This window comes from Panthera onca, chromosome B4 (genome assembly GCF_046562875.1).
Source record: "Panthera onca isolate mPanOnc1 chromosome B4, mPanOnc1 haplotype 2, whole genome shotgun sequence".
Classification (NCBI taxonomy): domain Eukaryota; kingdom Metazoa; phylum Chordata; class Mammalia; order Carnivora; family Felidae; genus Panthera; species Panthera onca.
The window spans coordinates 93,980,447-93,997,074 of record NC_138345.1 but is presented as its reverse complement, the minus strand read 5'-3'; the positions used below and the strand labels follow the sequence as shown (position 1 = coordinate 93,997,074).

The 16,628-nt window shown below is 45.3% G+C and overlaps 2 protein-coding genes across 2 annotated transcripts in view; one reads left to right on the top strand and one right to left on the bottom strand.

Annotated features, from left to right (window-relative positions):
* The window catches only part of BEST3 (bestrophin 3), a 42,068-nt gene extending 28,519 nt beyond the window's left edge, over positions 1-13,549 (top strand). The window contains exon 9 of the mRNA XM_060656990.3: positions 7,192-13,549. Coding sequence (XP_060512973.2) covers positions 7,192-8,134 — 943 coding nt within the window. The 3' untranslated portion in view covers positions 8,135-13,549. The remainder of the gene's footprint in view (positions 1-7,191) is intronic.
* Positions 1-16,628, bottom strand: part of RAB3IP (RAB3A interacting protein) — a 140,521-nt gene that overhangs the window by 113,319 nt on the left and 10,574 nt on the right. The window lies entirely within an intron of this gene.

Sequence of the window (16,628 nt, the reverse complement as noted above, 5' to 3'; positions counted from 1 at the left end):
GTCAGTTAAGGATGCACTTAGCACAGAGGAGAAAGATACAGATTTTTGCAAGCGTTCCTTCTGGTTAGGAGCGGAGGGATTTATTTAGGATTTATTTGGTGCTGTAAAACTGCAAACACCCAGAAATAATGACTTTTACTTATCTATCTTCATTCCAAAGGCTCTCCGAATGTGTAGAAATAATATAATTACTTTTTTGCAATTGTACGTATGTATTTAATGTGTACAAAACATTCGGGTTGCGTAGCACAGTCAGAAGTCTTCTTGGCGGTATTAGTTCAAATATACCAAAATATGTATTTAACAAGCACGTCCTTTATTAAATTGTGGTTAAATATACCTCTAGATGGATGTTTTAGTAAGTTATCCTCTCTTAGCTAACTATATTCAAATATTATAGCTTTTACAAGAAAATACATAGTCTGATACATACTATTGCATGCTTGTGTTATAAACTACCAAAAATATCTCAAAATTCTGAAGCACTAACTTCGACAAAAACGTATTCTTGGAACATTGATTTTCACTTAATGTACCAGAAAGGAAGGAGAAACGGAGCCTCCCAAGGAGATGATTGTGCGTTATTAACTTTAAAATTCTAGAACCTTCTCAGGGATTCTTTCATATGCCGACATAGGCTCACCATTGGCACTCAATTTTCACCTTCTAAAAGACATGACAGGTATAGATGACTTAATGTCCTTTTCTCACAAAACTCCCACAGGATACAACAGCTTTGAAACGTGGGGGACTTTAAATGAACCCCCATTTGGGGCCACAACTTATTTTTGCATCAGCCAGCGGAGGGCCCATGAGCGTAACCAGAGTAGTAACGGGAGTCTAGATATGCCCGTTCTTTTACCAGATTTGCTGTAATCCTTGGCCCAAACTAGCAGAGAGGCAAGAGAGTGGTAGCAGGAGGGTCGCCAGCTCTGGGAGCCCCTATTGTGAGCTAAGCAAACCCCCCGTGATGCTCCCCTACTCCAAACTGTCCCCCAGCAAAGGAGTCAGGAGGGGGTGCTGGGTGGATACAACCTCTGTCCGCTGGGTTTTCCTCCCAGTGCTTGGCCCCCACCTCCCAGCTCAGCACGAGTTACCTTTCCCATCTTATAAATCCTAGGCTACGGCTCTGACAAGATTCTGCAGAGCAGAAGGTTAAAAATAACAGCACTTGCCTCTAATGGGTTTGAAGAGTACATTTTGCTCTGCTGTGAATAAATGTCCCTCCACACGGGCTCTGCCCGGATAGATTTTCAGGCAAATCATCAGCTCCCTCCAAGGCGGCTGCCTGACTTTGAGGAACACTAGCAATTTGAAAATAATAAATCTGACCTGAGAAGTAGAATTCATCATATTAAATATCAATTTCCTAAATTCCTCATTTCAATTTTGTTAAAATGACCTAAATTAACTGAATTTAAACTGTCAAAATACCACTTTTTAAAAATTTTTATTTGTTTTTGAGAGAGAGAGACAGAGACAGAGCATGAGCATGAGCATGAGCAGGGGAGGGGCAGAGAGAGAGGGAGACACAGAATCCAAAGCAGGCTTCAGGCTCCCAGCTGTCAGCACAGAGCCCAATGTGGAGCTCGAACTCACGAACTGTGAGATCATGACCTGAGCCAAAGTCAGACGCTATCAGACTGAGCCACGCAGATGCCCCTCAAAATAGCACTTTAAATGTTGGCACAACAGCAAACAAAATGGCCACTGTGAGGTGAAGATGTTGACTGAATTTACTGAGGTAAACATCCTATAATATACACATATGTCAAATCATCACATTGTACACATTAAACTTAAAGAATGTTATATGTCAGTTATATATCAATAAACCTGGGGGGAGGAGGTTAAAAAAAAAAAAAGGTGGCTCAGAGAAAGAAAGGCAAGCATTATCAGTTTTATCCTTTAATCTTGTGAAGCTCTGTATTTATTTACCTGATCACACGCATGAGAAAGCTTTGTGAAAAGCTTGCTTCGGAAAAAAAAAATAATGCATCAGATCTCTCAAGTTAGGGGGGCTGTTTTGGTCTTTCCATATGAGACACACTCCATGAATTCTGAAAGTCACTGCCGTCTCCAGCAGTCCTGTCCCCTCTTATTATGGCAACAGGAGGTGACAAGTGTTCTTCTGTGCCCTGAGCAGCCCAAGCGTCTTTTCAAAAGCCGTGAAATCACTGCTGCCTGTGCCCTCAGAAATCTGTCACTGGCAAGGGAGTCTGTGGGGCTGATGGTTCACTGGGTGCCCAATAGATATTTTGAAAGTGCGGGTTGTTGGTCTTTTATAACAGTTGCGATTGAAATAACATATCCCAATCCTGACGCCAGTGCGACCTGGAGGATGACGCCTGCTCTCCCTCCTAGACTCGGCTACAACCACCTAGCCCGCCTGGCTTAACATAACCTGTTCTCTCTCCCACACCTACCCTTCTCCACCCTTTCAAAATAATGCCCAATACATAGCACAACCTTCCTCATTCTCATCTCTTCCATATTGAGGATTTACATTGTGCAATAAATGTTAACTGCAGGATTTGGCAATGTCTGCAAGAAAGCCACCTGATCGGCCCCATCTTCCTTCTCCCAAATAATCAGCTTTCTCCTGTCCTTATGCTTCCTCTCCATTCACTCAGTTCCCTCGTCTAACCATTAAGTGACTGTGAGAGTCATCCCTTCTAAGGTGTTCATTGTCAGATGGCAGCACCAAGGTGTAGTGACATTTTTCTAAGTATATTTTGAGAGAGACAGAGAGAGTGCAAGCTGCGGAGGCACAGATAATCCCAAGCAGACTCTGTGATGTCAACGCAGAGCCCGACGCGGGGCTCGAACTCACAAAACCACGAGACCTGAACCGAAATCAAGAATCAGACACTTAACCAACTGAGCCACCCAAGGGCCCTGGGGTAGTGACATTTTATTTTTTATTTTATTTTTTTTTATTTTTTTTAAATTTTTTTTTTTTTCAACGTTTTTTATTTATTTTTGGGACAGAGAGAGACAGAGCATGAACGGGGGAGGGGCAGAGAGAGAGGGAGACACAGAATCTGAAACAGGCTCCAGGCTCCGAGCCATCAGCCCAGAGCCTGACGCGGGGCTCGAACTCACAGACCGCGAGATCGTGACCTGGCTGAAGTCGGACGCTTAACCGACTGCGCCACCCAGGCGCCCCGTGACATTTTAAAAATACACTCTCGGAGGAGAAAAGGGATTAACTTTCAGGCAGACGCTATCATTTCCTCCAAGCAGGTGCGAGAAGTCAACAATGACTTGGAAATCACCTCTGAAAGTCTGCCAGTCATTGACAGAGTCCTTTTTGTATTGTCTACTCTTCAAAGCTTTTCCACATCTATTACTCTTTTGAACTCCCCCACAGCTTCTAAGGCAGGTAGAGGAAGTATTGTTGTCACTAGTTTTCAAGTATGATGCTGAGTCACAGAAAGGTTAAGTGGCTCTCCTAAGGTCACACAGCTAGTTAGAATCAGCCCAGGCAGCAGAAATCCTGGCTCTACGAGCTCCCGAATAAATCATTTTCCTCACCACAGAGGCAATTCTCAAATTCCATCTTCTGGACAATAATGGCTGCATGGCACTTTCCATGAATGTCCTCCTAGCTCTAATTACTTGCCTAAGTCCAAGCGAATTCCAGAACCTTTTTCAGCTGACCTTCTCTAATGTATAGCAATATAATGAGCGCACTTATATTCTACCATATAATGTTTCTGCTATAGTTGTTTTGGGGTGATATTTGGGCCTCAGGATTGTACTAACCTTGTACCAAAAGTACACTTTAAAAACCAAATAAGGAGAAGAAAGTCTGAAAGGACCTAAAAGGTACATCCAAGTCGCCCAACTTGGGAAATGGAGCATCTTTCAATGTAGTCTGTTCTGTGTGCTCTAAGCTTTAAAGCATTTTGTTCTTAAACCACGGTTTCTGATGTCCTATTGGGAACCGTGACTTTCAGAGAAAGGAGATGGGGATTGTGTGCTGGCAGTGAAACATTCCCTCACGGACACATTTGGAAGAAAGGTCATTAGGTTCATCATGTGGGGGGGGAGGGGAGCTTCACGACTGCTCTTTGATAACATAAACACCCAAAAGGCTTCCTTCACCACTTCAGCATGACATTCATAAAACTGCCCCTCCCCCCCAGAGCACAGGCCACCAAGTGTTCCTCCAAAGACCCACCGATAGGTCTTTCTGACTAATAGCGTAGAAAGTTCCCATGTCATGTTTCTTACCCAAAGCATTTCTGCACGACAACATTCATCAATGTTGCTGTCCACGTAGTTCTTCCAGAACTACCACAAAATAGCACAAGTCTACCTATGCCCTTCGTTCGCAAAGGCAGCCCACAGTTGCCCCCTGCCTTTGGGATAAAGTCCAAATCCCTCTACCTGGTACATAAGACTCTAACACAATCCAAGGCTACCTTTTCAGCTTTATGCCTGACATTATTCTGTGCTTGTACAACTCAAGTTTTTCCCATCTTCACACACAAACACCCTAAAGTTTCCCCCGACTTACTTGTTCAAGTCACTTCTTCCATCGGAATGCTCTGCCCCTTCTCTGCCCATTTGATTCCTTCTCGATGTCAAAAAGTCAGCTCAAAAACTTACTTTGTCCCAATTTAGCTAATTATATACGTGCCTTCTCCCTCCTTTTAAACTGTGTTATACAGTTCTTGATGCAACAGATTTACTCATAGTAGATGCTCAATAAATTTAGTTGGGTAAGTGGATAATTCTCATGCGTCCACGATACAGTCTCATGAGGCAGGAAGGTACAATAGGGTGTCACTGGCAGCCCTGCCCGGTGTCAGTTGGTGAACCAGTAGAACATTAGCAAGAGCCCTGGCCTTTTTGCAGTTTGCTCTCTGTAACTGGTCTGTTTTTCTCTAATTTGTGATGCAGGGCCTTAATCTTCTTGCCCCCATTGAATATACATGTCCATCATCAGCATAGTTAGAAAATTTTGTCCTTAGGATTTACAAAGTTTTGAAGTAATGATAGTATAAACATGTTTCCTAGAAGATTTTTTTTAAACGTTTATTTTTGAGAAAGAGAAAGACAGAGTGTAAGCGGGAGAGAGGCAGAGACACAGAATCTGAAGCAGGCTCCAGGCTCCGAGCTGTCAACACAGAGCCTGACGCGGGGCTCGAACTCGCAACCCATGAGGTCATACAGAACCTGAGCAGAAGTCAGACGCTTAACTGACTGAGCCACCCAGGCGCCCCTGGAAGATTTTATCATTCTTACAAGGCAGTGTGGTTTAGAAGTAGTTGAGAAAGAGAAATCGCAAATAAGAAGTCAAGATCTCAAATGGAGGACAGAGGCTCGCCCTATAAAGAGAGATTGGCAGCCCTACTTTGGATTCCCAGGGCACATCCAGCGTGGCGATCTTAGTGAACAACTGCGCTTGTCGCTCCTCTGGTGTGACTGGAGATCTGACCTAATGAAACTCGGCGAGCTGGGTCACCGGGGCCGCTGAGACATGAGTCTGCATTTCTCAAGTTGGCGTAACTGAATCGGAGCCATGCACGGCCGAGGTGGGCCAGAGGCTATCTGGTAGCCAAGGACACTGCTGGGGCTTTAGGATAACAGCACAAGGTTGTAATCGGATGCCATCCCGGGACACTTAGCCAGTTAATCATCTCGATCAGCCATCTTTTATTCATAAACACGGAGGAATGATGTTCTCTTTGCTGCTCACTTTACCCTTTCAGGTTACACCAACATCCTGCTGCCCCGACACTCCCCTCTGTGTCACACAAAGCGCACCTGGCATTGTGAAGGCATCTTGTCACCAGGGCTGTCGATAGGAACATTGGAACCAGGGCGGACCAAGCACTGTTGCTCCCGGAGCTGGTGTGAGCATTTGCGGTTTAAAGGCAAGGCTTTAAGTAGCTCCTCTCTGAACCCCATTAAGACCACAAATCCACCGACACATGAGACAACCATGTAATGTGAGGCGGGAGCAGGCCTTGCGACCCCATAGCCCTCGCTGTTATCCCAATTATCCATTTTATTTCAGCCTTGAAGGAGAAGGTTCAAAAGGCTAGGGTTATTCGTTTTATGTCTCAAATGTTGAAAGTTCAACATTACCAAATCTATCAAACTTCATCACAGGGGAGCCCAGCTACATCGAGAGACCACACACGGCCCTCCTCGATGGATGTGTGGTCCCATTTCTCCTTCTGTAACCCTAGATGAGTGGACCGGGGATGTTAACAAATTACCTGTGGGCAAGGATTGTGTTTTACTCATTATTCTGCACCCCACCCCCCAGGCTCTACCTCACCATTGACACCCAGGTAGCAGACTTTATATAAAAGGGACTGAGAACGAAGGCTTTGGAGTCAGATTTCTGGGTTTGGCCCTCAATGGCTACACTGTCTTTAGCAATCTCTCTGGGCCCCAGTTTCCCCATCTGTAAAATCTGAATAATAATAGTACCAACTCACACAATGAATATGATAATTAACTGCATTAAGGCATGGGAGGTCCTTAAATAAATGTAAATGTGAGCTGTTTTTGCATTGTCTTGAATTTGGCTATGATGCATTATTGGGGGGGGTGGGTTACAGACCCTTAGTTCATGACCTTGGTTCACCTGCAATAAAGGAGAAAGAATACACACTATATCTTCTTTTTAAGGTCCACGTCTGTAGATGAGTGATTTTCAAAGTGTGGTGTGGGGAACTCTGGGAATTCCCAAAAACCAAAACCCCAAGACCCAAGTCCTTAAGGTCAAAATTATTTTTGTAACAACACTAAAATGTTATTCACCTTTTCATTCTCATTCTTCCCTGACTTTCTGGAAAAGTGGAATTTTCCAGAAGCTACATGCTATGTGATGATGTCATCACTTAACATTTCATGGTATGAGTGCTTATACATTCTTATGTGTGTAATTTTTTTATATTCCTCCGTTATTTCTGACACAGTAAGTAGCAATAGCTGTAACCCACATAAACAAATCTTTTCGGGGTACTCGATCATTTGTAAGAGTTTAAAAAGGTCCTGTGACCAAAAGGTTGGGGAATCTCTGCCAGACAATCTCAAGTTAAAGTCTCCCCCATTTCAAAATCTGTAATGTGAAAATACAAAACTCAGTCCTGATCTCTGAGACTCTGCCCACAGAGCTGGGGCCCTGAAACTGCTCTGCCTGCATTTTGCCATTGTGTGTTTCAGACTGTCCGGGTCGGATCTCCCTGGTGAGGAGTGGCTGTGGAGTTTCGAGAAGCACGGCCAGCGCCATTCCATGATTAGAAGAGTCAAGAGGTTCCTGAGTGCCCACGAACACCCCGCCAGCCCCAGGAGGAGAAGCTATGGCAGGCAGGCCAGCGACAGCTCCATGTTCTTCCCCCCAAGTGGCGACGTCAGCCCAGCCAGAGATCTGCTGGATGTGCCCTCGAGAAGCCCCCACCGTGCCTCAGCCGCCCAAAGGCAACCCTGCTCCCCAGAGGGGAACCCCAAGGCGTACTCCAGCCTGGGGGAACTGTCCACGATCAGGGAGACCAGCCGGACAAGCACTTTGCAGAGCCTGACTCCACAGTCGAGCGTGAGGGTCTCCCCCACCAAAATGCCACAGGTCCCCGAGGTACTGATCACAGTGACCGAGGCACCAGGGCCCACATCACGTGACTCCACTGCCTCCATCCAGAGCGCAGAGTTTACCGGGGTTGAGCCAAGCAGGACTGGACAGCAGGAGGTGCCTGTGGGATTGATTGCATTCCCCTCAGAGAAAGGGACACCTCCTAGGGACCCCAGTCCTCAGACTAGTTCAGCCAAAGATGAGAGAAACATCCTCACGTCAGCCTCTGGGGAAGACCCTAATGATAATGACAAATTCCCCAAACGGTGGAGCCTCCCCGGTTTCCTGGCGTCCAGCCACACCTCCCTGACAGGCCTAAGTCCAGATCCCATCAGTTCTGAGCCCGTTCTTTCACTTGACACAGAAACATCCTCAGAGACCAGTGGAATCAACATTGTGGCTGGCTCGCGAGCCTCTCCTGATGTGCTATACTTACTGGAAAACCTGGACACCAAGGAAACCGACATCGTAGATTTTAATAATGAGCAAGCTGAGGCATCACCCAACGGAATACCAGAAAGGTCTAGGACCTGGTTCTAGCCTAGATTCTTACTTTCCCAGAAGTTCAGCATTAGTTCCAGAACATACCTAAGGACTGGTCAATTTTTTAAAAAGCTATCACACTGTATAAGCTACTTTTTAAACTGAAGGGCATTATGATCCTGAGTGTCTGAGAACTGAGAAAATCAAACACATTCACATCATCCATTACAAGGTGACTTTCATAAAAGTTACACAGACCACAGTGACATATCTTAACCAAATAAGGAATCTTAAAAAATATATATATATATGACTTATAATTCATAGATTGCTAGCTTTGTAGATAGATAGTCCAGTCTCCTGATTTTGCCTATAGGGAGACAAAGGAGTCTCTCCTCCCCTCCTTTTTCTTTTCTTCTGCACTTCAATTATAAACAGAGGGAGCTGGGTCACACAATGCCTCAAAAGCCCCTTCCTAATTCCGACTCTTTGAGGCTTTCTGTCTCACTCCTTTCTAGAACTATTACCACTTCTTGATTCGTAAGCTCTATCAGCATCACAACCTCCATCTCCCTTCAATTTCCTTTTCTCTGTTTTCTTTTTATTCTCTCATCCCTTCATCCTTCCCTTCTACTCCGTCCCTCCTTTCAAGTGGTAATATTTTCTCTTGCTATCTCTGCTGCTTACTTCTTGCCACAGTTTTCAAACCATGAGGTGTTGGCAATGCCTCCTACGGGGCGATCAAAGATGTCTGACACATGCCAGCCTCCTAGTGGAAGGGGTGTGGGAGCTGATGGCACCCCACCACACCCTCGGCCGCCATTGCTGTTCTTTCCATATCCACTCTTTGGTCTTGAACACTGGAGAAAAATTGGAAGGACAAGGAACCTGAATAACCAAATGATATGGAACCAAAGAATAATAAGGCTTGAGTGTGTTTAACTTGAACTCTTAAAGCAAAAATCCCCATCATGTCCCAATCTGGGTCCAGTTACCATGTCTTCCAGGTTGTTTGGCATGAGGTAGGATCTCGGAGCTGGGAGGTTAAGGGGGTCCAGGACTGCACAATGGGGATGGGATGTTGACCACCTCCCTCCAAAGGGTTGTGGGGGTTGCAATTGGCTGGGGCCTCCAACTTTGTCTGGAAGGCCATGTCTTAGGAGTACTGCTGTCACTATTTCTGTTGAATGATGAGGCTCGACTACATATGACTTACGAAATAAAGTAACCCTAGTTGCTACCCTTTATCAAGTGCTCAAGTCCAGGCAGCAGTGCGTAAAGTTCACAGAGAATCTCACTAATCCTCACAGGAATCCTATGGGTCAATATACTATTCTCACCATCTTATTCTAGTTTATTTTTAAAATTTATTTATTGATTGATTTTGAGAGAGAGAGAGAGAGTGAGCAAGCAGGGGAGGGGCAGAGAGGGAGAGAGAAAATCCCAAGCAAGTTCTGCACCGTCAGCATGGAGCCCGATGTGGGGCTTGAACTCACGAATCATGAAATGACCTGAGCCAAAACCAAGAGTCAGAGGCTTAACCAACTGAGCCACCCAGGCATGCCATGTTCTCTCCATTTTAAAGACGAAGAAAACAGAGCCTTTGGAAAAGTAAAGTAGCGTGACTAAAATCACATAGCCAGAAAGTGACAGAGCTTGGATTCAAACCCAGGTTTATTTGACTCAAGAGCCCACACTCTTACCCTGGGTGCTCCCTCACTGTGCTGTGCCATGCGTGAGGTGCTGGATCTACCAGCAGTTTGCCCAGAATTCCGGACGATGCCCCACGTAAGCCAGACCTGAGCTTCTCCAGCCTTGGCAACCCCTCCGGGTCCTCCCTGCTTGAGTCTACCTGGTCTTTTATGCGTGCACACAGGAGGGTGTCACTCCCTCTTCGAGCCCAGCCATGATCCTCTCCATTTTTCTGACAGAGGAAAGTTGGCAGAACCCCTCCTTACCCCTCCCCACTCCTCCCAACATGCAGTGTTATCATTAGCACATTTTGGCAAGACATTGCATCCAACTGGGCCACCCCAGCTGCATGACAGTAGTGACATTTACATTAACTGGTTTTTCTCAAAAGACTAAAAGGAAATAATATTGAAAGAAACACTATACATTGATGCTTCTCTGTGTTGCTTGAGAGCATTAGTACCTAGGAAGGGACCAACATTCCCAAAGCATTAAGTATGGACTAGAGCATCAAGCCCCGACATAACACCGCTGAGAGGCAGGAACCCTAAACCTCCCCCAGCCTCTTAATGCTATTTTCTTGGCTGTTGCAACTTAAGTCCCTCTATTCTCTTCTCTTTGGCTTTATCTATTGCTCAAATTCAAATAAATTTCCACTTCGCTGCTTTTGAAATATAATCAATTTTTGTTCATAAATCCAAGGTGATAAATTATACACAAACAGAATCATAGGTTTCATGGAGGACTAGAAGAGTGTTCGTTCGTCTCTGCTTCCATCCATCCCTTACGCACCTTTGTCCAGAGAATTATTGAATCTCCTCAATATTTCATCAGACTCTGAGGTGGCCTTCCATTTCTTCCTGGCACTGGAAACTGAATAATGACTCATTCAATGAGCCCGTGTAGTTGAATTCAGCTACAGATTCGAGCCAGCAACTGCCCAGATCAGATGAAGAAATCCTCTATTCATTCTAAAATGAGTTTTTACCCAAGACAGACCAACATCGCAAAAACAAAATTATTTCTTCTCTGGGGCCTGATTTCATTGCCTGCTTAGCCCCTTTTCTCCTGAGCTCTGGAAACTTCTACCCCCTGCATGAATGGTCACATGGCCTGGCGGCTTAGTCTTTTTGGCTTGTCCCTTCCAAGAACAGGCTCGTGCGTTAGATGTAATCCCCCAGCCAGAGAGTACAGTGAGGCCAAACCCCATCTGCTGCCTTCTCTCTCTGCCCTCTGGACATAGCTGTGCCCTGATGCCTGCCCACAGGACAGTGAAGGTAAAGGCCCGTGAGCTTTTTCTCTGTCGTCCAAGAATTTAGGCATGATTGGCCCTCCACGAAACAAGGAGAGCTGTTCTCTCCCCTCTTGAATCGTCCTGTGTACTTCATGGCTCACGGCCTCTACCACTCCAGGTGGTCACTTTTAGCCATGGAGAAAGCACCTTTTAAATGGAATGGAGAAATGTAAAATTTATCATTCATTTGAAGACTCACACATCATCTTTTTCAGTGTGTTCCCCCTCTAGCTTCTTCCTTCTTCAGAGAAACTGATTCCGTGCTCAATCATTTTTCCAAAATCTTCGTGTCATAACGTCTACTCTCTGAGAACCCGCCAAGCCCCAGCAGCCATGTGGTGTAACGGAATGAGGAATACCAAACTGGCGTGTGACTTCTGCCTGCATAGCTTTATGAACTTGAACGAGCCCCATCCCTCTGAATCGCATAGTCTCAGCTGGGAATTGGGCTCTTCTCTGCATCATCTCACTGGCCCTTGTGAGGGACTGAGGGGGGGTTAAGAGAAAAGCCTGGGAGCCCAAGCAGCGATGTCTGGTTGATGGGCACGGCTGGACTCGATGCCCCCACCATTCTGCAGAAGAAAGGACTTGTTCCTTTCCACTTTAGCCATTCACTTGTCAAGATCCCTTTATTCAAAAGGATTCTAATCTCTTTCATTCAAGAAAGCTTATCATTTCTCTTTTGGCTTCTTTTTTTCTTTCATATGCTTCCCAGCGTCTCCCACATCTTCCTTCTCACCAGTGTTTCCTGTCATTCCTTCACTCCTGACCCTACATCCCCAGGCCTCACCACCATGGCAACAAGTACCTCTCCCTCCCTAGTGTGTGTACCAATCCCCTCAATCAAAATGTGGAACTATATGGGCACCTGGGTGGCTCAGTCAGTTAAGCGTCTGACTTCGGCTCAGGTCGTGATCTCACAGCTCATGGGTTCGAGCCCCGCGTTGGGCTCTGTGCTGATAGCTCAGAGCCTGGAGCCTTCTTCAGATTCTGTGTCTCCCTCTCTCTGCCCCTCCCCATTTACACTCTGTCTCTCTCCTTGTCTATCAAAAATAAATAAACATTAAAAAAAAAAGTTCTTTCCCACAAAACGTGGAACTAGAGAACAATTAATTGCTTCTGTTCTTTCCACTATAATCCTAGGGGATTTAGCACCCCTGGTTTGAAGTCAGAGGACCATCTTATGGCATCTAACCTCCCTAAACCTGGTTTTACATCAGTTAATTTTGGAATAAGCATGACAACTGTACTCCTAAGCAAGAGCCAAATTCGAATCTGATTCCACCTGCCCTTCCCTCATCACAATCATCATTTACACGATCCACAATAAACATTTTCTAAACTGGTGTGGTATTAACAGTAATAACCAAGGATTTTCTTCGTTTCTTCTTATCCGACCATCTCACGGAGATTCTCAATCCTTTCATGTGTGTTCTGTTTTTCTTAGTTCTATGAACCCTAAATTTTAGGACAGTCTTCCCCACTGAAATGGCCACTGAGTCAAAAGAATCAATTCAAGAATGCCAGCCTTGTTCTCTTATTGCAAATCATGGAAAACCCAGGAGAAGGATCCCAACCCTGGCACAGCTTGAGAGACGTGATCCCAAAATTCACCTCTTTCCAGCCTCCCTTTGCACCTCTGCTGAGCGTGGTCATCATCCCTGGCCAAGGCAAACAGATGACAGGAGCAATGACCCTGGAAAGTAGGGGCACAAGAACCACATTTTCCCTAATTACTCAATTAGCTCAGACCAGGGATTCCATTTTTGTGTTGTTTTGTTTTGTTTCTGGATTAACTCAGGAAGTAGGCCCAGATCTTTTTGCCACAGGTAGATTTGGCCAGATGACTACCTGGAACCATCTTCTCGGAGCTTCTGGTTTTAAACATTTACTTAACAGAGTCAGCCAAGGGAAGGCTACATCATGTATCCTGAAACAAATAAGAACCTTTCTAAAATACATTTGGTACAGAAATGCTGATGTGTCCCCTGGGTTCTTTGTCCAGGCTAGTGCTTCTCAACCAGAGGCGATTTTGCACCCAGGAGATATTTGGCAATGTCTTGAGATATTTTGGGTTGTCACGGGGGGGGGGGGGGGGGGGGGCAGGGGGTGCTACTGGCATCTAGTGGGCAGAGGCCAGGGATGTTTCTAAACATCCTACAGAGCAGAGGATGACCCCCCCATGACAACTATCGGGCCCCAAACACTGAGGTTAGGAACCCTGATTTAGGCCAATAGGAAGATTAAAACAAAACAAACACCAAGGAGATTAATGAAGAGAGACAAAGAAATAGAACTAGAAGAGATCAGATGAACCCAGCCACTGGCTAAATTCCTATTCTGTGCACAAGCTTCACCCCTTCTCCTTGATGCAGAAGGATCTGATATGTCAACTCCTGAAATACTGCGGGCAAACCCTGAGGTCCACCCTTAGAGAATTCCTTAGAAAGCTCCTACCAGTAAGAGTAGCTAACTGCCACGGCTAGCCTGACAGTGTGGCTCACAGAAAGGGTGACAGTAACATATTCTACCAAATATCACACAGGAACCTGTGCCAGTAAACTGCTAGGTAATGGAGAGAGATCTGCTCCAGGGTCAGCCTTTATATATGTCTCACTTAGGACCAAACAAATAAACCATATCTTCTAGAGAAATAACTTGGCATTTTATTTTGTAGAGAAGGGACATTTTAGAAGAAAGTTGTTACAGTGGGTAGGATGTCTACCTCCTTCCCACAGACCACACAACCTCATGGATTTCCCAGCACCTCCAGGAGAATAACGTCCGGGAATTGGTAAAGTCCTGGATGAGGTCACCACTTGGACTTTTATTCACAGTCATTCGTGAGACATTAGGCAACTCCTGAGTGTCAGATATTCAGCTAAGCTTAGTGGTGGCACTTAGGACCCTGGGCCTCCCACGTCATCTGTCACTGTCTTCTGTGGCTGTAGGGGAATAACGCTTGGCTTGTTTGTATGTTTATATGTTGCCTTTCATCCCCAATCCTATTCGCCTCCCAACTATTTTTTTCGAGAATTCTTTTTTTAAAGTTTATTTATTTAGAGGGAGAAAGAGAGAGTGCCAACAGGAAGGGGCAGAGACGGGGAGAGAGAGAATCCCAAGCGGGCTCCGTGCTGTCACCACAGAGCCCTGTGTGGGGCTCAGTCTCACCAACTGTGGAATCATGACCTGAGCTGAAGTCAAGAGTCAGCCACTCAACCAACTGAGCCATGCAGGCACGCCCTCAGCAACTATTTTCACGTGTTTAATGTAAAGCCCTTTGTTTGTAAACATTCTTCCACGATGTGTATTTGGGTGCAAGTGTTTTCAACTTATGTAAATGTTTTTTTATTATAGGTCTCATCTGTTTGCTCACCTCAGTACAATGTTTTTAAGATCCTCCCTTCCAAGTTCCCCTGTGTAACACCTCTCATCCGTTGCTTCTAACACCCAGGTGTTCGAAGATGTCTTATAGTATTCATCTGTTCCCCCTCTCGCCTCCACCCTCTCCACAGTAAGCTCCTTCAGACGCTTCCTTTATGGCCCCCATGAGCATCATATATCCAGGAGCAGAGTCACTGGGTCACGGAGCTTGGATATACTTAACCTGACTATGTACTGCCAGACGCGCTCCAGAATCACAGCGCTGACTGGTCGCCCACAGCACACTTTCTCCACCACCACCTTCCTGCCCCATGCCTGGCACCACCTAGGTTTTGGATTTTTCCAGTCTAACAAGTGTGAAGTGACCCCTGCTTGCTGTTGAATTGACATTTCCTTGCCAATTAAACAGTATTGATCGCTGTATGATATTTATCTGATTTACTAATGACATTAAGCATCCCTTCATATAATTCTTAACTCTTTTGGGACTCTCGTCTGAACTGCCTCGAGAGAAAGAGAAAGGAAAGAAAAGAATCCAAACTAGACCCGAAGTTAAGAGACCTGGAAATCTCCATCAAATGTGACCATAACCTTAGCTGTGTGGTCTCTTCGCTGTGTTCAAGTAACTTGATTACTTGACTTCAGTTTGCTCGGCTCTAAAATTAATGGTTAGTGGTGCCTGGGCTCAGTCAGTTAAGCATCTGACAGCTCAGAACCTGGAGGCTGCTTAGGATTCTGTGTCTCCCTCTCTCTCTGCCCTCCCTTGCTCATGCACGTGTGTGTACGCGTGCTCTCTCTCTCTCTCTCTCTCTCTCAAAATAAATACACATTTAAAAAAATAATAACAAATAAATCAAATTAATGGTTAGATGAAGTGATTTAAGGTCTCATCCAAATGCTGGTTCTAATAACATTTCTGGAGATTCTATACATGGGGGAGAAAGGAAGAAATAGTTATGATGGATATTGAGAGTGGCAAAAAGAAACAAATGGCAGAAAGAAACAAAACGGTGGGGCGGTGGGACAAGGAAAGAGAGAGTGGACACCCATCGGGTACTGGGGTACGCCAAGTGTTTAACATCTATCACGTCAGCGGATCCTCAGGAAGCACTGTTACCCATTCATTACATGGGAGGAGACAGAGACGTTAAATAACTTGCTGAAGGTTACCCAACGGTTAAAATTTCAATCTTGGATTTCAACCCAGGTCTCTTGGGCTCATTGCTGATTCTACTCTTCCACACTGCATCTGAAAAACAATGAACTAGGATAGGATAGAAATTTCTGTATTCAGAACACAACAGATTAGCAGTCAATTGCCATAACTACTCAACCAGCTCTGTTGATTTTGCTTTCAAAGTCTGGTGGGGACTCTCAGGAAGCCAAGGTTGATTGAATACCTATTATGTTTCAGTGTTATGGGAGGTGCTGGACATACATGATCCCGTCTGATTCTCTTAATAAACTGTGAGGTGTCACGATGCCCATTTTACACCTAAAGACACTGAGGTTCGGGAAGGTGAAATAGTGTACCCATGTCACAGAGCTGATAATTGGCAGAGCTGGGGTTCAGAATCAGGTCTGCACATAAACTAGGAGGCAAAGGTTTCATCTCCCTAAGGAATAGCCCAAACCTAAAGCCTATTTATCCATAAACAGCTTTCTTGCAGGTAAACGTGTTCTCTTCATGATCCCTGTCTTCAACTAGGAACAATTTAAGCCCCTGAGTTTAATAGAAGATTGGGTATAATATAGGATTGTCCTTTGTCATTAGTTAAAACTGGTGTGGGTGCCTGAAACAAGTCTGTGGATCTGTGTAAGACACCAATTTCTTCTCCTTTGCGCACAGGTGAGCTGTGTAGGTGTATCCTTGAGAATGATGGAATCATATGCAATGTGTGTGACATATATGAATTCAACTATGTGAGTTTGACCAAAGAAAGAGAAGCACTTGTATATACATATAAGTAAAAGACCTTCTGGGACGCCTGGGTGGCTCAGTCGGTCGAGCTTCTGACTCTTGATTTCGGCTCAGGTCATGATCCTAGGGTCGTGGGATCAAGTCCCACATCAGACTCTGTGCGGATCGTGAAGCCTGCTTAAGATTCTCTCTCTTGCTCTGGCCCTCTCCCCCACTCCCCCCCTCCTTCTCTCTCTCTCTCTCTCTCTCTCTTCCTGTCT